Source organism: Siphateles boraxobius, unplaced genomic scaffold (assembly GCF_051911475.1).
Source record: "Siphateles boraxobius isolate OS27281-9 unplaced genomic scaffold, OSU_SipBor_1 135, whole genome shotgun sequence".
Taxonomy (NCBI): Eukaryota; Metazoa; Chordata; class Actinopteri; order Cypriniformes; family Leuciscidae; genus Siphateles; species Siphateles boraxobius.
Genome location: NW_027508739.1, coordinates 1,627,501 through 1,650,000, shown reverse-complemented (window position 1 = coordinate 1,650,000; position 22,500 = coordinate 1,627,501). Strand labels below are relative to the sequence as shown.

Genomic DNA, 22,500 nt, shown 5'->3' with positions numbered 1-22,500 from the left:
TGGGCGGGTCAGTGAGTAATGTGGGCGGGTCAGTGAGTAATGTGGGCGGGTCAGTGAGTAATGTGGGCGGGTCAGTGTGTAATGTGGGCGGGCCAGTGAGTAATGTGGGCGGGTCAGTGAGTAATGTGGGCGGGTCAGTGTGTAATGTGGGCGGGTCAGTGAGTAATGTGGGCGGGCCAGTGAGTAATGTGGGCGGGTCAGTGAGTAATGTGAGCGGGCCAGTGAGTAATGTGGAGCGGGTCAGTGAGTAATGTGAGCGGGCCAGTGAGTAATGTGGGCGGGCCAGTGAGTAATGTGAGCGGGCCAGTGAGTAATGTGAGCGGGCCAGTGAGTAATGTGGGCGGGTCAGTGAGTAATGTGAGCGGGCCAGTGAGTAATGTGGGCGGGCCAGTGAGTAATGTGGGCGGGTCAGTGAGTAATGTGAGCGGGCCAGTGAGTAATGTGAGCGGGCCAGTGAGTAATGTGAGCGGGCCAGTGAGTAATGTGGGCGGGCCAGTGAGTAATGTGGGCGGGCCAGTGAGTAATGTGGGCGGGCCAGTGAGTAATGTGGAGCGGGTCAGTGAGTAATGTGGAGCGGGTCAGTGAGTAATGTGGGCGGGTCAGTGAGTAATGTGGGCGGGTCAGTGAGTAATGTGGGCGGGTCAGTGAGTAATGTGGGCGGGTCAGTGAGTAATGTGGGCGGGTCAGTGAGTAATGTGGGCGGGTCAGTGAGTAATGTGGGCGGGCCAGTGAGTAATGTGAGCGGGTCAGTGTGTAATGTGGGCGGGTCAGTGAGTAATGTGGGCGGGCCAGTGAGTAATGTGAGCGGGCCAGTGAGTAATGTGAGCGGGCCAGTGAGTAATGTGGGCGGGTCAGTGAGTAATGTGGGCGGGCCAGTGAGTAATGTGAGCGGGCCAGTGAGTAATGTGGGCGGGCCAGTGAGTAATGTGGGCGGGCCAGTGAGTAATGTGGGCGGGCCAGTGAGTAATGTGGAGCGGGTCAGTGAGTAATGTGAGCGGGCCAGTGAGTAATGTGGGCGGGCCAGTGAGTAATGTGAGCGGGCCAGTGAGTAATGTGAGCGGGCCAGTGAGTAATGTGAGCGGGCCAGTGAGTAATGTGGGCGGGCCAGTGAGTAATGTGAGCGGGCCAGTGAGTAATGTGGAGCGGGTCAGTGAGTAATGTGAGCGGGCCAGTGAGTAATGTGGGCGGGCCAGTGAGTAATGTGAGCGGGCCAGTGAGTAATGTGAGCGGGCCAGTGAGTAATGTGGGCGGGTCAGTGAGTAATGTGAGCGGGCCAGTGAGTAATGTGGGCGGGCCAGTGAGTAATGTGGGCGGGTCAGTGAGTAATGTGAGCGGGCCAGTGAGTAATGTGAGCGGGCCAGTGAGTAATGTGAGCGGGCCAGTGAGTAATGTGGGCGGGCCAGTGAGTAATGTGAGCGGGCCAGTGAGTAATGTGGAGCGGGTCAGTGAGTAATGTGGAGCGGGTCAGTGAGTAATGTGGGCGGGCCAGTGAGTAATGTGGGCGGGCCAGTGAGTAATGTGAGCGGGCCAGTGAGTAATGTGAGCGGGCCAGTGAGTAATGTGGAGCGGGTCAGTGAGTAATGTGAGCGGGCCAGTGAGTAATGTGGGCGGGCCAGTGAGTAATGTGAGCGGGTCAGTGAGTAATGTGAGCGGGCCAGTGAGTAATGTGGGCGGGTCAGTGAGTAATGTGAGCGGGCCAGTGAGTAATGTGGGCGGGCCAGTGTGGCTGCAAGGCTTTACAGGGTCGCACACGACCAGTCTGACCCTCTTGTGACCCAGGAATGGAGGAATTTGTTCTTTTGACAATTCGGAACTGTAACCATCATAAGACCTCGCCCCCCATCCCTGTGTGTCCTGTGTGTCGGGCAGAGCGTGAGATGTGCATTGGCTCGTTTTATCATTTACATTTACATTTATTAATTTAGCTGACGCTTTTATCCAAAGCGACTTACAATTGCTGTATATGTCAGAGGTCGCACACCTCTGGAGCAACTAGGGGTTAAGTGTCTTGCTCAGGGACACATTGGTGTCTCACAGTAGATTCGAACCCGGGTCTCTCACACCAAAGGCATGTGTCTTATCCACTGCGCCATCACCACCCCGATCGGGTGTATCAATACTCGAAGATGAAGGGCTCCCTAAGCGTGATCCCGATGAGTCGACTCGACGAACGGGGGCGACTGAAAAGGAAATACAGTTCTTTGGGTCAGATATGGATTGAGCAGGTGTTTCCGATGCTTTTTTAATTTCCTGTTACGTTCATGTCTGATCCTGGATCAGCTGAACTGCTGTGTGTGTGTAGGAATGTGGAGAATCACGCTCGCCGTATCCCATGATGCCTCTGGGCGGCACGAACAACGACAACCCTTCATCACATTGTGTGCCTTCAAACGCCTCAATGGGAGTCATTGTAGACACGTGTGTGTGTGTGAGTGTGAGACTGTGTGTCTATAAGAGAGTGAGTGTTTGTGTGTGTGTGTTTGAGAGAGTGAGAGTGTCTATGAGTGGGTGTGTGTGTGTGTGTATGTGTGTTTGAGAGAGTGAGAGTGTGTGTGTGTGTATGAGAGAGTAAGAGTGTGTGTGTATGTGAGAGTGTGTGTGTGTGTGTGTGTGTGTGTGTGTATGTGATCTCATCCTGTCTCTCTCCTCTCTCTCATGTTTTGCTGATGAGTTTCTGATTATTCTGCTGTATGATTGACGCATGACAGATGACGGTGTGAGAACTGGTTTGGCTTTGTGACAGTAAAGATAATGTAGTGTTGATGATAAAGTAATGTTGTCCTGTGATTCAGAGGCGTGACAGCGTTCAGATACAGATGTTTTACTAACTCTTTACAAACGATTCTTCTACAGCATGTGTTTTACGAATGTGCTACCTAACCATTACATAGAATTAAGAGTTGTATCCGTGAACATTAGTTAGTACATAAAGAACAACAAGAATTGTACTATTTATTTTTATTAACAAAGATTAATAAATGCTGCAAAAAATATTTTGCTCATATTAACTAATGCATCAACCTTATTGTCAAGTAAATCACAATATATATTAAACTTTTTAAATATATAATATATGTATTAGATGATATAAAATGTAAATGTTTATGGTATTTAAATATATAATCTGATTTAATTTCAAATATAATCTGATTTTAATTTGCCTGTTTCAGTTTTTCTCAATTCAGTTTTTTAAAAATTAGATTTTGATAAAAAGCATGTTTAATTAAATTTTTAACAATGTATTTTTATTATGATTTTTTTTCCTTTTTGGGGAAGTTGTGTTTGATTATTTAACAAATACATTATCAAAAACGCTGGTATGAATGCATAAAACTTAATATTAAAAAAATGTTTCAAATGAAAATGTAACAATTCCCTTAATTTTTCGACAAACAAGTGAATCACTCTCTCAGTGAATCGGTTCAAATCTGATTCAGTGAATCATTAAATAGATTGTAAAAATGTATCTGACTAAAAATTGAGATGTATGTTGAATTAAATATCATTGTATTGGAAATGGATTGTAAAATCATGATTTTTTTTTTAAACCTAGCTATATCTTTCCTGTGTTTAATCAGACGATACAGGCGTTTGTGTGTGCAGACTGACTGCACTGAAGCACAAAAATGCTTTTCTTACCTAGTATTGTCTTGCTTTCATTCCAAATATCTAAAAATTCTTAAATCAAGATGCATTTACTAGATGAGTAAAATGACATAAGATATTATGCCTTGTTTTTTGGGAGAAAATTTTTTTTTAAGTGAGTTGTTGCTTAAAAAACACCAGATCATTTTGATTTTTTAAAGCAACAACTCACTTATTTTTGATTTATTTCCCTAAAAAATAAGACATAATATCTTATGTCATTTTACTCATCTAGTAAATGCATCTTGATTTAAGAATTTTTAGATATTTGGACTTATACTAAGTAAGAAAAGTATTTTTTTCAGTGTCAGTGTTCGATCGGTTTGATTCAGGCGGTGATTGTCGTTTATTAACGTTGGGTTTTTTTGGAAGTGATCCCGTTTTCCTGTCTTTCTGGTTGCCCTTCACCGGCGTCTGTAAATCCCCTGGCTTCTCCTTCGTCTCATTGGCTCGGATGCAGAGACGGTGTTGTGGAAACAGTACGCTCCCAACCGCCTCTACCGCACAGGAAGTCAGAAACAGGAAGTCGTGGGTTCAAAGTGATCACTTTCTCTAGTCCAGTTTGTTTTTTTCCACGTTCCTTTCACACGTGACAGGAGAGATCAAAACTGTTTTGCTTTCTGTTTCTCATCATAAGCATCATCCTTGAAGTCACACGCAGCTCTGATCCATCATTAAACGTCACATGTTGTAGATTCCCAGTGTTTCACCGTCTAATGCGTGTGTGTTTTGTAGATCTGCGTGGCTTGGCAGTGGTTCCCCGTGGCATGACGACCACTAGCAAAGGAAACAAGGCCTTGAAGGTGAGCGCTTTCTGTCTTTGCCTCGGATTGAGTGAATGATGACGGATGATGGAGTCCATTTTAATGGTTTCATTCAATTTGAATGAACAAAAAGCATGTCTAATCAATTGAGTTAATACAACTTTAGCAATTTAATAATTTATTTAAATTTTAATCAATTTTATGTTTTCTGTTTTAATTTTTCTGGATTCCATTTTAATGATTTAATTACATTTTGATTATCAAAATAGTGTCTAATTAAAACTTTTAATATATAATTATATAATATATTTAGAAAATATTTTTTATATAAATAAATATATTTATTAGATTATATATTTAAATATACAAATCAAATTTTTAAATATGTCATTTAAAAATTACATATCAGTCAATAGTTTAAATATTTTCAGAAATTCTGTATTGTCTGTTTTATTTTTTTTCTGTATTACATTTTTATGATTTAATTAAAGTTTCATAATCAAAAAGCATTTCAATCGATGCCGTCGGTCCGAACGGTCCTACAAAGTTCGAGAATGGCAGGAAAACATCGTCGAACCCCTGGCGTGCAAGAAGTATTATCTCACACTGACAAGTTTTGCTAGTTAAACAAACCGAAAACTTACTGCATCTATTTCCTTTTTTAATAATTTCTTTACGTTAGGTATTGTAGTGCAGTTACTAACTACTAAAGCAATAAGCCCTGCGAAGCTGTGATTTACAGTGAACAGTTCAGGGACGTTGTTAGGCACGACGCGGAGCGGGTTACTCCATAAAAATATTCATTTTAATATTTATACATATTAAATATTATTTTATATATTATTCATAAAATAAACACCAGCGACAAAAATATAACATAGTAACACATTTATTCCTCCGCCAAGCAATGTAGTTCCAAAGAGGTTGCCAAGCAACACATGCAGCAACAAAGCATCACAAACGGCGGTTGCGCAGTAATACTGATGTAATGCGCGCACAGGTGTGTGTGTGTGTGTTCAGTGCCGCTGCTAGCCATTTTGGTGCCCTAAGCATAATTCCTTTATGATGCCCCCCCAGAGAATTTTTTTTTTTTTTTTTTGGCCAATTTAACTTGAAATTTTTAACGCGCAATCCAACGGACCACTGAGGCGGCGGCGGCACCATCGTTACTTAGTAGAGCAATTAAATACTCTTGTTCCGCCTGTTTTGTTATATACATCCCTAAAAAGTGCCTAATAATATTTCTATACTGAAATAATATCGGTATAATGACTATGATATGATGATTGATTTTTCATTAGGCTATTTTTGGTGCCCCCTCAGCACTTGGTGCCCTACGCACTCGCGTTAAACGCGTGGTGGGAGCGGCGGCGCTGTGTGTGTTGAGTAATTTACAACGGCTTCGAACGTGGCTCATGTTTTATGTGAAAAAAAAACGATCCGTTTTATAATATAACGTTTTCTCACCGGTGAATGACACATGATATTGGTATTGCAGGATGTCTCCGGTCTTCTTGGCTTTGGACTGCGATTTGTGGGGAGGGCGGGACATACGTTTTTAGTGCTATCAGGCTAAAGTTAGCATTTTCCCAGAAGTCCTACTGCAACTTTAACGTTTTCCCGTTGATGTTCCTCCAACTCTCAGGTGAAACGGGAGCCTGACGGGTCTGACGGACGATGACAAACGGATTAAACTCAAACAACTAAACGGACAAACGCGTTTCGTCACTATGTTGTTCTTCCTGTAAAGCTAGCTAAAGTCAGCGAATAAAACACTGACACAATGATGAACAAGTAACGATAATATTCGCAATTACACCGATTTACTGTTTAATTAAGTAAATCTAATTTCTTAATTTATCTTTGTAAAGACGACAATATCACTTCCGGTCGGCCGCCGTAACTTCTGTTGGTTGCAATTCGCAACCTCACCACTAGATGCCGCTAAAATTTACACACTGCACCTTTAATGTTTTTCTATATCTCAGGTGAAGAGGGAGCCCGGCGAAAACGGGACGAGTCTGACGGACGATGAACTGGTGTCCATGTCGGTCCGCGAGCTCAACCAGCACCTGCGCGGCCTGTCCAAAGAAGAGATCCTGCAGCTGAAGCAGCGGCGCCGCACGCTGAAAAACAGAGGCTACGCCGCTAGCTGTCGCGTCAAGCGCGTCACTCAGAAGGAGGAGCTCGAGAGGCAGAAGGCGGAGCTTCAGCAGGAAGTGGAGAAACTGGCTTCGGAAAACGCCAGTATGAAAGTGGAGCTGGACGCGCTTCGCTCCAAATACGAGGCTCTTCAGAGCTTCGCCAGAACTGTGGCGCGAGGGCCCGTTTCTAACGCGCCCGTACCCGTATCCCACCGAGGGCACTTGACCTCCGTCATCGGGCCCCTCGTTCCCGGAAAGGTGGGAGCCACCAGTGTTATCACGATAGTCAAAACGAAAACCGACGCGAGATCTTAGTACGGCACGCAGACGAAGGGTTGGTCAGTGCATGAGGGTTTAGGTGCGGGACTCGTCGTTCTCTTCTCCATTTCAGGCAGACTGATGAAAAACAGTTTTCGCTGCAATGCTCTCTAATGTGGCTTACAAAAAGCGTGAAAGCACATCTAGGACGGTTTATTCACTTGGGCTTCCAAAACGAAAATCTCCAAATTACTTAAGTCTAAAAAACATGCAGCCAAATTTTTCCTGGTGGATTGTGTGTAATATTGCTGTGAGATTTGTAATTTTTTGTACAAATATTGGCGACTTCGTATTGTGTTTTTCACATGGGGTCCAAGTGTTTTATTGATGTGTGATCATTCAGTGTTTTATGTTGTTGGAAATGTACTTTTTATACAGCGTTGTGTTTTTTGTTCTCTTTTTGGATATCTACTGTTTCGCCATTTTTCCGTCCTTTTGTTTACGGACTGCAGGCACAAAACACTTTAAACCGTTCAGACTTCCAAACTCTTCCACCGTCTGGAACTGAAGGAGAGAGTATCAGCCAATGAGGAACTCCCTTTACCTGAGCCTAATTTATGCACTGACCAATCACTGATGGGCAGGATGAGTGGAGGCGGAGTCAAGTCAGCTAATGTTGTTCATATGGTAGCTATCAGAATATTGCCACCAGTTTATGTGCTCCAGTCGTCTGTTTCAAGACAGGAGATCATTTTTATCGGCAAGGCAATAACATGTTTATGTTGTGCAACGTTAAATGAGGCTTTGTTTGCTTTGTGTAACCTTCTCTTGTCATTTGGTTGTGGTATACTGCTTATTTCATGTTGTGTAACCTTCACAGCAACGGTTAAAATGTCTCTCGTTGTCTGTAGATCCAGTGAATTTTTTTTTCTGTTTTCTGTGCCAGTTTTTTTTTTTTACTAAGAATGAGATATGAAAACAAACACAAAGAAAAGTTTCTGTTTTTGAAAGACTGACTGAAAGACATAAACTGGTGAAATCTCACAAGCTTTACCATAACTTTGTTGCTGTGACATTTGCGTAACGTATTCTAAGAATCTTTGTCTATATGGTAGAGTCTTGAATTTTATATAAAAAAAAAAATACAGAATATCTTGCATTATTTATAAAACATTTAAAAAAAGAATTCTAAAGTTGTTTGATAGCTCTCTTTTTTGCAATTGTACCAAAAGTGGCTTAACTATTGAAGTCAATAGCTTTTTCTAGTGACTAGGCGCGTAAAACTGTGGACTAGCGCGTGTGGTGTGATTTGTACTGGTGAGGTGGCGGTGTTGTTTACGACGTGGATGTGATGCTCTTATCTTCTGATTTCAGCTCAACGCAGGCTACGAGCGCCGCTTACCCAGAATCCTTGCAATAGTTTGTATGTGGTTTGTGTGTTCCATGTTTAAGTGGACGGGACACAAACTGAGGAGGGAAAGTGGCCGTATCGCCTGTGTTTGAGTCCTTTTTATGTGACGTGTGATTTTTATATATTTTTGGTGTAATATGTTTCTATGGTATATTTGTTGTTGTTTCTTTCTTCTCTTTTTCTGTTGTTTTCTTTAAATGCCAGGGAAGTGACTCCTTTAAACACACTGATTTAAACAAGCGATGTGATGTATGGTTGCTCTTCAATAATGCAAAGCTGTCCAAAATATTCCTTTTCTCAACCTTTAAAACAAAGAAAGATCCGTCTCTATCCCTATTATTCTCTTTTTTTTTGCCAAAATACTTTCTCCATTAGGAAAAGATGTTAAACTCAGAGCTGTTGTAATGCTGCGTTCATGTCTGTACTGTAATTATTAGAGATGCACGATACTACATTTCTCTGCCGATACCGAAAGCTGATTATTCAGAATGATATCTGCCGATACCGAAAGCGGATTATCCAAAATGATATCTGCCGATATGATAGCTGATTATTCAGAATTATATCTACCGATAGCCGATTATGCAGAATGATATCTGCCGATACCTATAGCCGATTATTCAGAATGATATCTGCCGATAGTTGATTATCCAGAATTATATCTGCTGATACCGATAGCCGATTATCCAGAATGATATCTGCCGATACTGATAGCCGATTATTCAGAATATCATCTGCCGATTATTCAGAATGATATCTGCCGATACCGATAGCCGATTATCCAGAAAAATATCTGCCGATACCAATGGCCGATTATTCAGAATGATATCTGCCGATAACGATAGCCGATTATTCAGAATGATATCTGCCGATACCACTAGCCGATTATTCAGAATGATATCTGCCGATACCGATGGCCGATTATTCAGAATTATATCTGCCGATACCGATGGCCGATTATTCAGAATGATATCTGCCGATACCGATGGCCGATTATTCAGAATGATATCTGCCGATACCGATGGCCGATTATTCAGAATTATATCTGCCGATACCGATGGCCGATTATTCAGAATGATATCTGCCGATACCGATAGCCGATTATTCAGAATTATGTCTGACGATACCGATGGCCGATTATTCAGAATTATATCTGCCGATAACGATAGCCGATTATTCAGAATGATATCTGCCGATACCGATAGCCGATTATCCAGAATGATATCTGCCGATAGCGATAGCCGATTATTCAGAATGATATCTGCCGATAGCTGATTATCCAGAATGATATCTGCCGATACCGATAGCCGATTATCCAGAATGATATCTGCCGATACCGATAGCCGATTATTCAGAATGATATCTGCCGATACCGATAGCCGATTATCCAGAATGATATCTGCCGATAGCGATAGCTGATTATTCAGAATGGTATCTGCCGATACCGATAGCCGATTATTCAGAATGATATCTGCCGATACCTATAGCCGATTATCCAGAATGATATCTGCCGATACCGATAGCCGATTATTCAGAATTATATCTACCGATATCGATAGCCGATTATCCAGAATGCTATCTGCCGATACCAATAGCTGATTATTCAGAATTATATCTACCGATATCGATAGCCGATTATTCAGAATTTAATCTACCGATATCGATAGCCGATTATCCAGAATGATATCTGCCGATAGGAATAGCGGATTATCCAGAATATCTGCCGATACCGATAGCTGATTATTCAGAATTATATCTACCGATAGCCGAATATCTGCCAATACCGATAGCCGATTATTTAGAATTTTATCTACCAATAGCTGATTATGATATCTGCCAATACGATAGCCGATTATTCATATGTTTTTATAGCTAACTAACGAACTGTGAACACTGGATAACTTTCCTGAGGTAAATGCTATTGTTAATGCGTTATTGTCGCTTTAACTTAGGCAGCCCTAAACTCAACACGAGACATTTCCTTCACACACAGTATGAGTTGCAGTCTGACACGTTTTTCCGCCCCCAGGATATTATTAGTGAAAATAATTGCTTTTATCGGCTGATACCAATTATAGCCAATACATTGGTGCATCCCTAGTAATTATGAGATTTATTAACCTAATTATGTTACAATTCATAAATTCTGTCGGCACTCTGAAATTGTTTCTATTGCAATGAACAATGCAATAGAATTGCAATGCTAAATGTGTTGCTTCGTTTGATGGCAGTGCAATACTCCATCGACGACATCTATATGCTCTAATAAAATACTGAAGAATTACAAAAATGTGCACATGTATGAAAAAATTACATTTAGCATGTGTTACAGACGCTTATGATTTGCACGATGCAACAGAGCTGCACAATTAATCGTTAAAAGCTTGCAATCTCGATTCAAAATCCTTCGTGATCAATCACACAGTATCATTATTTCTGTTGTACAATATTTCAGATTATCAGTGAAGTACTGGGATAAAAGTTTATAGTTCAGATATAAACACTGATGTCTACCGTAGCGATCAAAATAGAGTAAATCACCTTTTAAATGTAGCTTGATTCTTTAAATAAAGATTGTATCAATTACATTGTTACACCAGTAGGTGGCGACAAGTGACTGTTAAAAAATGTATTTGTCATTGAATCATTCATTCAAGAGATCAAAAATGCTGATTCAACCAGTACTAAAACAAGTCTTTATGAGTGAGTCATTGAATCATTCATTCAAACAAAAATAGTTTTTAAAATAGATTGCAGCAATTAACATTTTGTCAGAAGCTCTAGTGAATTGCATGTTATTTTGTTTAGTTGTCTATTCAGAATTGTGATTGTGAAGCTCTAACGCCACAGTTGCAGAAACGTTTGGAAAGAGTTTGTACTTCTCGGTATCGTCAGTAATTGCGATTATGATGAACGCAGTATTAACGCTTATCACAAGATTCTCCATTGCTTAGTCTAATCTTGTGACAAAAGGCCACATCTGCTTCAAAAGATTCAAACTTCTCAACGATGATATAATAGTGATTTCACTCGGTCCCCCCGCACTGATCTGGCATTTTAAGAAACAATTCATTGTAGGTATATTTGTACGACTTTTTTTTATTTAATCGATGTAAATCAACAGAAATAACTTCCTCTGACTGGCTAATCTGTGAAATCGTTTTGTAACAAAGTCTTTGCTCCATCTCGGCATTGCTTTCGTAACCAATGGTAGCGGTTTTGTGGCGTGTCTGGCATTGTATAGGCGGTTTTGAAGACTAAAAAAAATTCTTCTAGCTTACTCACAAACGATGATGACGATGTGATTTTCGTTGTTCGTGTGTCAGGTAGCACTACTGCCCAATAATGACGTTCCCCGATCTCTCTTCCAGGAGGAGTGGCTTGTTGTCGTTATGGTCGTCGTGGTGACTTGTGATCCTATATGCAAATCAGCTGGTGGTAGGGGAGGGGTCACGACCTCTCGGTAGGAGTATAGTTTTCTGTCCTTGAAGTTGTCGTCCGTAAAAGCGCAACATTTCTGCAAAAAAAGAAAGCGATCGCCGTCTAGATTTACCCAACAAGGGCTTTGCAAGTGAGCATTTAATCTCTATATTTTCATTTTTTCTTTCCTTATAGAAACAGTGCCGTGTCCCAGGAGGCCGTTCGCTTCTTAACAGTGAAGTAAGACAATCCTGGTTGTAGCCAAAACACTCAAACACACACACACACACACACACACACGTCGGAATCTCTTTAATCATCCTTCCCTCGGGTCATTAAAAAAATAATAATAATAATAATTGAGTGTTCATCAGAGACTTTTGTCACACTTGAACCACGAATACATACACAATTTTTTTTTTGAACAAAAAAGTTTTGTGGTTGATATTTTAAAAAGCAACAAATCCTTCCCTCAATTTGAGCCACTTAGGAATGAATGGAATGCGAGGAATGATTCAGTACCTCAAAATTCAAGCTAAAAATGCTAAAACTTTACCAAAAAATTATTTTATAATGTCTAAATGTGTATCTGAAATGCACACTGAAGAGAACTGACTTTAGGACCCAGCGGAACAGCTCATTTACTCCATATAGAGATATAACCCAATCTAGAGTCATGAAATATCATGTTATATTATTATTTTTTCACAAGAGGTCGGCAAAGACTCCCGATTTAAGATCTTTTGAGCTGAATTAAAAGAAATAGTGAGTTATTTTGAATTTAAGTTGTGAGGAATGTGCTTAAATTACTATTTATTGATTGATCAAATCTAGTAATTTAAATGTAAATCAAATAAAAAATTGCATTAAAAATAAAAACAATATCATCAAAATGAAATAAAAAATAAGCTTTCTTGGCAAAAAGTATAATTTTAGGTCTTCGGGTGATTTAGAGGCGCGAGGGAAGGACGAGGATGTTGAAATCGTGTTGTACGTCGTATCGAGTCCAATAGCGACGCGTTTCCTCTGAGATCTGCCGGAGGTCAGAGACTGTTGCCGGGCAAAGCCTGAACTACCTTTAAATCCCAAGCTTTGTCCTACTTCTCCTGCAAACTCTCAGACTCACACATTATCTTGACTTTTATTCGCTCTTGTCTCGCCCTGATGTGTTTCAGCTGGAGATCAGGGCCTCGTGGGACACGCCTTCAGATGTTTCGTTTCAGGGTGAAGAAAAATGAGTCCAAATCTTCTAAGAGTTCATTTCTCCCGTTTGCTGTCCGGGTTTAACCGCTTTCCCTGTTCGGAAAGGTTTCAATCATTTACTATCTTTATTTTATTATTTTAAATCTGACTCTTCCTCTAGATTTGCCCTGTATCTTCTCAGCACTTTTATCGGCGTTGGTCACAACCCGAAACAAACGCCCGATTAGTGAAATAACATGATTTTAAAAGAAACTTGAGCTTCTTAATATTGGATTTCCCCCCTTTTTCAAACTTTTTCTCCCCTTTTCAGCGACTCATACAGTATCTGATGTAAACGGTCAGAAATGTCAAGCTATAAATTGCTGTGAGTTTATTACGATGGATTTTTTTTGTTGTTGTCTAAAAAGAAACATTGTTTTACTGTATGGGGTGTATTAAAGTTAAGATAGGCCTATAGTTCTTTGTATGGGAAATATAGATACCGTGAAAGTCCATTTAATTGTAAGTATTTATCAACTAAGTTATTGTACTTTTTGCAATTTGTAGATAAGGAATATAATGTATTGGTATATAATGATGAAATTAACTGTATCAGTCAGTCTGGGGCGTCCTTTAATTTATTGATGTATATACTGTATGTTTGTTGATATACAGCTTACTTTATTTTGTATATGACTAATAAATACATTTTGAAAAGTGAGGATTTGCTTCATTTGTCTCGTTGTCATTTAATGACCTAATTGAACATGCATAAGGAATATTCCTGAATTAAAACCTTTTTTTAGGTGTGCCATGAATAGCATCGCCACATTTTATTTTTTAATTTTTTCCATGGACCCTGAAAAGCGCGAGAGAGAGAGAGAGAAAGGTAGCGGATGACCTAGTTTGAAGCAGCTCTCGGCGGGTGTATTTCTGGCCTGACATTAGTAAAACATGACAGACTCATGAGGGACGTCTGTGCTGTGACATTACTGTGTTTACTGAACACTTCTCCACATCATCACTGATGTCACTTCCTCTCTGGAGTCTCCTCTTCATCACGGCTTTACTCTCCTGATCAATGAACACTAGTGTTGAATGACTGGAAATGGAAATAAACTGAGATATGGTCACGATTACTCCTGTTGGGAACAAAAAACTATTTTTTTTATGGTATAACATGCATATTTTTATTTAGTGCTGGGCCATTATTAATCCCATCCAAAATAAAAGTTAGTTTACATTATTTATGTGTGTGTACTGTGTATAATTATTTTGTATATAAAAATACACACATATGCATGTATATATTTAAGAAATATTTGTTATTTATATATAAAATATTTATATATACTATAGATTATGTATAAATATATACGTACATGCAAATATATAGTACATGCATATGTGTGTATTTATATATATAAAAAATGATACACAGTACACACACATTTTTGATGTAAACACAAACTTTTATTTTGGATGCAATTAATAATTGCCAAGCACTAAAAAAAGGTTTTTGATTTCCAGGCCATGATAATTAATAATCATTTATCATCATAAAGCATTTTTTTCATAAAGTAAGTTTTGAACTTTTAGAGAAAATTCAAAAATAATGGGAATGTTATCTGAATGTTATCTTAAAAGAAAAAGATATATTTAAAAAACATAGAAAATATGTCTATAGTGAACATATACTCATCTTTGCTGGGAATATTTGGTCGACTAGAAAGATTCAGCACTATTTTTTAAAATCTTATAAGGATGAATATTATTTACAAATTTTAATTACAACACCTTTCCATTATGTCACTTCATTTTAGCTTATCAGATTTTAGATAGAGCATTATAATATCTGAATCTTGACAGGTGATGAGTCAGAATTAGATCGCTTATGATTTATTTATTCCGTGAATGATTTGGCATCATCTTTTTGAGGTGAAAAATATGAAAATATGGTAAAAGTGAGATCACTATTTTATAGAATCCCTTACTAATTTTTCTCATTTCAATCTGAGACATACTGATTTATACAGACTGCTATAACGGCTGGTTATAAAACAGGCATTGTTCAATCTTTTATTCTGCTGAAAGACTGCTGTAATAATGTCGAAATCCGTTCATCCGGGTCTCTAGGGGGCAGTAGAGCTTCTTTCCCGCTAATATCAGCGCTTGAATAGCGCGCGCATTGGGACGTGTGAAAAACGCGGGCTGGATTTCATTCTGCAGAGTGGTTTAAAATGAATTTGTTTACTGACACATCCGAAATCTGAAATAGAATTATAGCTCAATAATAAATGTGATCTGTAAATCATACGTTGAAATCATGTTTAGATTTAAACAGACGCTGCTTCTGTCAGTCCGGATCCAAATGTTGAGAAACTCCAGTCCGTTTTTAACGGCCGTTGCCGTGAGCGGAAGCGGTCGAGTGTAAACAAACATGCTGATCAAGATTTAACTTCACACACGCAGGTAAAACGCTTAGAAATATGATTTCGCTTTTTGACACGGTTGTAAACTTTAACAAAGCTGTTTGGTCATTTATATAGTGTGGTTTAGGAGATTTGAACCATATATGAGCAGAGTCTGTTTAGTTTGATGTGTTTGTAACTTATCCGCTGTGTTTCAGTCATGGAGAGTTATGAAGATTTTATTCAGAGACTTTATAACAGTCATTATAATAATGATGATGATGATGATGATGACGACTCGCAGAAACCTTCTTCAGTGATTGTGTTTCATGGAGCTCGTGTTCTTCCTCCTCTGGTAACGTTATGAGTTTCATCATCACATTCAGATGCTTTCATTATACATGCACACACACACACACACACACACACACACACACACACACACACACACACACACACACACACACACACACACACACACACACACACACACACACACACACATATATATATATATATAATACATTTTACTAAATGTCATAATCATTTACAAACAAGTATTCATTACTTCAATGTTTCTGCCTTAAATTATTACATGGTTTAATTAATACATGTTTAGCTAACTGTGATTTTGTATATGTAACGTTACATTTCTGTAATACATAACTTAGACAGTTTCCTCTAATAACAGATCACTGTAAATTACAATATGGACTCGTGCATTTTCTGTAAAGCTGCTTTGAAATGATGTGTATTGTGAAAAGCACAATACAAAAAATGTGAATTGAATATATGAATGTGTGTGTGTGTGTGTGTTTGTAAGCTGAACGAGCAGCAGAGAGACGAGATGAGACGACTGCGAGAAGCTGCCATGAGTCTGATGAAGAGGAGGAGCGAGGAAGAGTCTCACATCAGCGTGAGTTTTACCACACACTTCATAGACATGATGACCTAAAACTGATTATCATGTTTACGGTATTTAATGACTAATAAAGTATATATAATGGTTTATGTATGCTGCTTTCAATCTAGAAATTATACATCAAAATTTTCCTTTATTTACTTTCTTAACCCTCTGGTGATCTTCGGTCATTCTTGACTGAAAAAAATTACATTTATTTTATTTACGACACTTGGTAACGGTAACTTGGTAAAAGTTTTGGCACTTGCTGTGTGAACACACAAAAAAAAAATCATGAACATGATTCAAACAGGTTTAATGGTCCTGAAAACAATAGAGATTGCTAATGTGACGTCATCGTGACGTATTGCCAGTGGTGAACGCAAAGCATTTTGGGAATCCGCGGCACACACAGAAGGCGCCAGACTTGATTGCATGGAGGGAAGAACGCAGTGTTCAAGATGCCGTCTACCTGCTGTGTTATAAACTGCAATAGTCCTTCTTGCACAGTTTTGAAAACGAACGTTAAGTGTTGTTTTAAGGACATGTTTGTGTATGCTGGTAGACACTCACTCTGAAGCGGTCAGAGGCGATTCTAAAAGATTCAAAAAGTCGAGACAGGACCATCGTCACAATTCTACACACCACTCAAACTTAGTTCATCCAAAACTAACTAGAAAATAGACTCAAGTGCTAAATACCTGAATTATCCTTTAAGAACGGATCAATATATTTGTTTTCCTTAATTTTAATGCACCCTAACTTTGTTCTCATCTGAGTGGTAAATAATTGATTTTCGTATAAAATTATACTACCATTAAAAACACATCAGATTTTTTTTAATCAATGTAGAATATGTAACTGCTCTGAAGAAAAGAAATGAAAACCAATGCGATATGATTAATGTCCAAAAGATGTAACCCACAGACTGTTTTGAAATGGGGTTGGATAAATATGTTGCTTTTAAAACTGTGTGTGTTTGGTTGGGTGACAGTTGTATGTTACAGCTTGACGAGTTTAGAGTGTGACAAAAGCACAATGTTGTGTTTTATTGCGAGTGTAAGTTACACAAATATAAGTAAACACTTTGCAGTTTGAATGATAACCTCTATGAACAAAATGAGGGAGTATGTTTTATGTTTCCACTGTTCGATCGCGCCTCTCTCTCTCTCTCTCTCTCTCTCTCTCTCTCTCACACACACACACACAGTTCGATCGCGCCCGCGCCTCTCTCTCTCGCGGGCGCACAAACACACACGCACACACTCCAGCATTGCAATCTTGACATGAATTGCGATTGCATGCAGATAGATGAGAGAGAGCGAGGAGTGTGGTGCTTAAAACTTTAGCATACTTTTGAACGGACGACAGTTTTCTGGTATGGTCCGACAATGTTTTCTTTAGCCCGCTGCATTTTGTAGGATTATATTCTGTTTTTCACGATATTTTTATTTATTTTTTCATGCCAGAACACTAGCCTGCTATGCCAGCCCATGTAAACCGATGTAAACGGGCCAAACATACCCATAATTCTTTACGTTCTGATGACGTTGCCGCCCAGTTGGTCACATGTCTTGGCGATCTCTATAGTCACACTTGTGCTCCTCACGATTAAAAATGAGCGCATTGGGAATGAACGAGAGGAAGTTCCTCTAGTGGAGGCGTTTGGTACTGCAGCCGAACAACATCTCACTGAACGCTCATTTACTGAGATATCACTCATTTTCAACACAACTTGTTTAGATTTATGCCTTTGAATTTTTCACAGTTTTAGAGTAAAACTTTTTTTAAATATATATTTCATATAATATTTTTTCATTTTTCATAACTTTTTTTAAGTTCACTTTTTGACTTTTTTCACTTCAGCAATAATCTGCCAAGTGTCGTCTTTAAAAAGAGATCAAACTGAAGTCTGCTCTAAAGCATTCAAGATTTACCACAGTTTAAGTTAGACTTTTAGTTTACTTTTCTATGCTCAAAAAGTGAATAAATGGATTATAAATACAGTGTAAATATAATTTAGAACCATAAAATCCCCTAAAAATAGATGTTAAATAAAAAACATAGTATATTCATTTCATAAATTTCCTAATTTTTTTTTTTTTTTAAATCTGTAATTTTTGAGACCGACATGCGTAGAGTACCAGAGGGTGGTGCAGTAAGCAATTTTTGAGAAACACTTTTGATATTTGAAATCACCAGAACAAACACACCCCTATCTTTATAGCTCCGCCCCCATATCATTGAACATGCAATGCAACACAGGCTCCTCCCCCTAATGAGTGGACACGCCCCTTACTGCTAATTGTCTACAAGTGTGTTTTGGTGCTCGGTCCTATCCACCTTTTTCCTGGTTAGCGAATTTACCCATGATTCGTAGCGGGTTTGAACCGGAAGCCGGTTGTCCTTTTCCGGTTCGAAGCTTTATGAAGATTAGGCGCCGCTTGCTCAGAACGCCGCAGTGATGTGCTGGTTAGAAAATATGTGAAATAAGTCGGGCTGTCCCTGCCCGTGCACGACTGAAGTTGGGTTGGAAGTTATGTATACTATATGGGAGAGAATGCTAAACCATAATGAGGGTTTTCGTAATATATTGCCTATTCTGCATCTCACGCACGCATAAGCTTGCCACCAAAAAAAACGGCCAAAGTAATGATTATGCATTAAACATTTGAATTGTTTATTAATAACTAGTGTTTTCTGTAAGTGTCGGCTGCAAAGATAAATTTTATGATGCTGACTCGCCATCTTCGCAGTAGTGAACGCGCCTATAGAGAGAAATGCACACTTCATACGGATTAACCTATACATAAGCAGAGAGCAGCCCATTTCTGCTCGTTTTAATTATTTTGTTTAAAAGTACACATTTCAAGCTTTCTATAGATATACGTATCATGTATGTGAGGCAAGTAACTCTCAGCTGAGTTTCGTTGATTAATAAGACGCGCTCCAGTTCACGCGCCGGCGCCTCCGTGTCCTGTATATCTACTATTTGTGCTTCTTATTTATTATTCCAGACAATTTGTTGATAAAACATTGATAAAAATGAAGATAAAATGTATACTAAACGAAATTCACTTTAAAGAAAGGCTTTCTACAAAACAAAACTTGATAAGTGGTCAAAATCATGTCTGAGCCGTTCCAAATGTTTTCAGATATATTGGGCATCTTATGATCATATCTGACTCATCTTATGCGGTTCCCTTTTCATATAATCAACATAGATGAAATACATTTAAAAAAAAACATTATATTGTGAAACTTAAATATAAAACGTATGTTTAGTTTTTTTTTTTTTTACTTATATTTAAGCGTCACACTGCTCCGCTTTGCTCATGTGCTCTGGTGTGTAGCCTTTACATGCATGTGTGCGTGATGTGATGGAGGGGTGCGATTCTCCAATATTAATTGCATAATACCCAGCGATCTTCGAATATTATTTTTGCTTGAAATGCCCATCCCTACTGGTAACGTATTACACCTTTTCCGTTGGATGCTTCAGTTTTAGCTAACCACAAACGTTGATACGAACCGGACATAGGCATTCTCTCCTTTTTATCTTATGCTCAAAGCACCCAGTTTCGAAAAAGTTTTTTATCTTCTTTGAATTGTTAAAACAACCAACAACAGCACATGTAGAGCCTGAACTCATTCTCTCACTGCTAATACAGTACGAACCGGAAGTAGGCGACCGGAGTGGTCGTCATGGCGGCGCGCGTTGTTCAGAGCAGAATAAGGTGGATACACAGCAATTCTCAGAAATCGCGTACCGCACCTTTAATTCATCTTCCTAATACAATTATGTGTGAACATTGTTTTATGGTTTTTCTTTAATGCACAGTAGAAATTCAGCTTAATGTAATTTTGTAACATGGTATTAAAAGTCAACTCACCTATATTTATATAGTTTCAAAACAGCTTTACAGAGATAACAGGAAAATAATGTAACAAAGCTTGAGAAAAACAAACTTTAATTTTATGTATATTGTGCTCTTCCTCATATTGTGTGTCAGTTCACCAACGTGAGGCTCAGTGATGCTGAAAGACACGCGTACAAGAGTGATGACATCATCTCATCCGCTCCCCTCACGTCAACCGGCCGATCAGCCAATCAGCTGCGAGCTTTTCCGGATGAAAACGATTCGCTGCAGAACAGCCAGATCACGGTTCGGTTTGAGGGCGTCGGATGCAAAACCCACAGACCAAACGACCCACCTGACGACCAGATGATGATGATGTCATCAGGGTACGTGACCAATGACAACACTGATGTCACGTGTCATTCCAGCTGGATTGACGGAGCCGTCCACTTGGATACGACACAACGAAACACTACAGGAAGTGACATAATCAGTCACGCTCCAGTAGATGGAGCATTTTTAGAGGAAAAGGAGGAGGAGGAGGTCGTAAAAAATGTTACAGAACTGGAAAATCCTCAATCTTACCCGGATGAGGGTCCGTATCCAATGAGCCTTCAAAACCTACTAAAGAAATCCCAGGAGTACCGGCGGCGCCAGCGTGAAGCCCGAGCGCTCAAACCCGAGCCCGACGAGCACAGCCTGTCCGATAAGGAGAACGAGGAACTCCTTCCCAAACACATGCGCAAGACAGATCCGAGGAAAACCAGGGAGAAGAGGAAGGAGAACACGGATCACACGTTCAATAACGCTCTTCCTCAGGCCACGTCTACATCACTTCCTGTTAAATCCGAATCTTTGTATGTTTCCAAACAGACTCCGTTCCGCATCTCCGGAGTTTCATCAGCCGGGAAGAGATTCACTAACATCCCAACGCCCAAGTTCTGCTTAAGTCCCGTACGCTGCGTCAAGAAATCCAGCGGGATTCCCGGTCCGGTTCGGAAAACCCTGAGTGAGTCTGAGTCTGATCCCAACATCTCAGTGAATAAAGCTGGGATGATGTCGGAGCAAACGGAGCAGATCACTCAGCTCGAGCTGAACCTGTGCAGTCTTAAAGCGCTGATCTCAGACCTGGAGTCGACGCTCACGCTCTCACAGAAACAGCCCTCCATGCTCACTTCCAGTCAAACGCTCCACCTAGAGGATTGTGGGATTGGGCCAGAGAACTCAAACTCAAACTCCATTCAAACCAGTCATTCAATCGTAGGCGCCCTCAATCATTCTGGGAAAACAAGCGCAGATGAAGCAGAGCGCTCTCTGATTGGCTCGTCGTACGATGTCGACGCCCCCTCCAGTCTGTGGATGCGGCTGACCCCTGAGACGAGAGGTCACGAGGTCGTGTCCCGGGTCAAGCGGAGGCTCCTGATGAACGAGTGTGACGCGCTCTCTCCGGGAAGAGCCAGATCCAGCACGCCTAGAGGTAGAGCTGTGTGTTTGAACACACTTCGGAAATTCAACTTTTTATTTTGTTGTTTTTCTTCTAGTTTTTTTATTTTGAGGGATTTTTATGGTACTAAGTAATATTTATGCAAATATTATGATCCATTTGTGCCGGGCAACAATTAATCGCGTTTCCAAAATAAAAGTTTGTGTTTACATAATATATGTGTGTGTGTAGTGAATAATTATTTTGTATATATAAATACACATATGCATGTATATATTAAACATGATTAATCGTTGCCCAGCACAAAATATAATACAATTAATTAATCCGTATATAATCCATATTTTTATGAGAGTTTAACTGTGACTTGCCTCAATAATCTCTTGATTATTGCTTATTAATAGTTGGTGAAGTAGTTGTTAAGTTTAGGTTAGGGATGCACCGATATGAACATTTTGGCCGATATCGGCGACAACCGATAATTCTTTATTTTTAAAAAGCCGATAACCGATATATTTGCCCATAAACCTAAATCCAAGTTTTTATATAATTTTTGAGAGCCTCATTACAAAAACAAAAGTCTGAAAATGTTTCATTTTGCTACTGAGGAGAGACCGAACAAAAATACTACAATACTACTGTACTATATCCTTCGCTTCCAAATATGCAAATCCTCAAGCTTTTATGGAGGAAATATCGTTTAAATGCTGTAAAATTCTGTCCACAAAAATGTTTGAAATGGTGCGAATGTGAATATAAATAAAGTGAAAACAAATGCAGATTAAACCTCATAAGCGCCGTGACTGGACTCTCAGCTGTTGCTTCTGTGTTCAGTGATGTCATCATCAGTGATGTCATCGTCAGTGCAGGATGATCATGTGACGGCGCTGTTGGAGGAAGAGCGCAGACGACAACACGAACTGCTGCAGGTGAGAAACACACACACACACACATCAGAGCCGCTGCCGGTCCTTTAAAGGTGCAGTGTGTGATTTTTAGCGGCATCTAGTGGTGAGGTTGTGAATTGCACCCAACAGAAGTTACGGTGGCCGACAGGAAG

At 39.7% G+C, this 22,500-nt stretch overlaps 2 protein-coding genes across 6 annotated transcripts in view; both read left to right on the top strand.

Moving 5' to 3' along the window:
* Window positions 1-8,924, top strand: part of mafgb (v-maf avian musculoaponeurotic fibrosarcoma oncogene homolog Gb) — a 31,853-nt gene extending 22,929 nt beyond the window's left edge. For 3 of the 4 annotated variants that reach the window (XM_077229838.1, XM_077229839.1, XM_077229840.1), the window contains exons 2-3: window positions 4,381-4,448; window positions 6,398-8,924. In XM_077229838.1, coding sequence (XP_077085953.1) covers window positions 4,413-4,448; window positions 6,398-6,868 — 507 coding nt within the window. In that variant the 5' untranslated portion in view covers window positions 4,381-4,412 and the 3' untranslated portion in view covers window positions 6,869-8,924. The remainder of the gene's footprint in view (window positions 1-4,380; window positions 4,449-6,397) is intronic. The other variant, XR_013203802.1, reaches the window with a different exon arrangement.
* A 6,284-nt stretch (window positions 8,925-15,208) lies between these two features.
* Window positions 15,209-22,500, top strand: part of cp110 (centriolar coiled-coil protein 110) — a 14,472-nt gene continuing 7,180 nt past the window's right edge. For both annotated transcript variants that reach the window (XM_077229837.1, XM_077229836.1), the window contains exons 1-5: window positions 15,209-15,296; window positions 15,454-15,590; window positions 16,059-16,151; window positions 20,150-21,473; window positions 22,275-22,369. In XM_077229837.1, coding sequence (XP_077085952.1) covers window positions 15,456-15,590; window positions 16,059-16,151; window positions 20,150-21,473; window positions 22,275-22,369 — 1,647 coding nt within the window. In that variant the 5' untranslated portion in view covers window positions 15,209-15,296; window positions 15,454-15,455. The remainder of the gene's footprint in view (window positions 15,297-15,453; window positions 15,591-16,058; window positions 16,152-20,149; window positions 21,474-22,274; window positions 22,370-22,500) is intronic.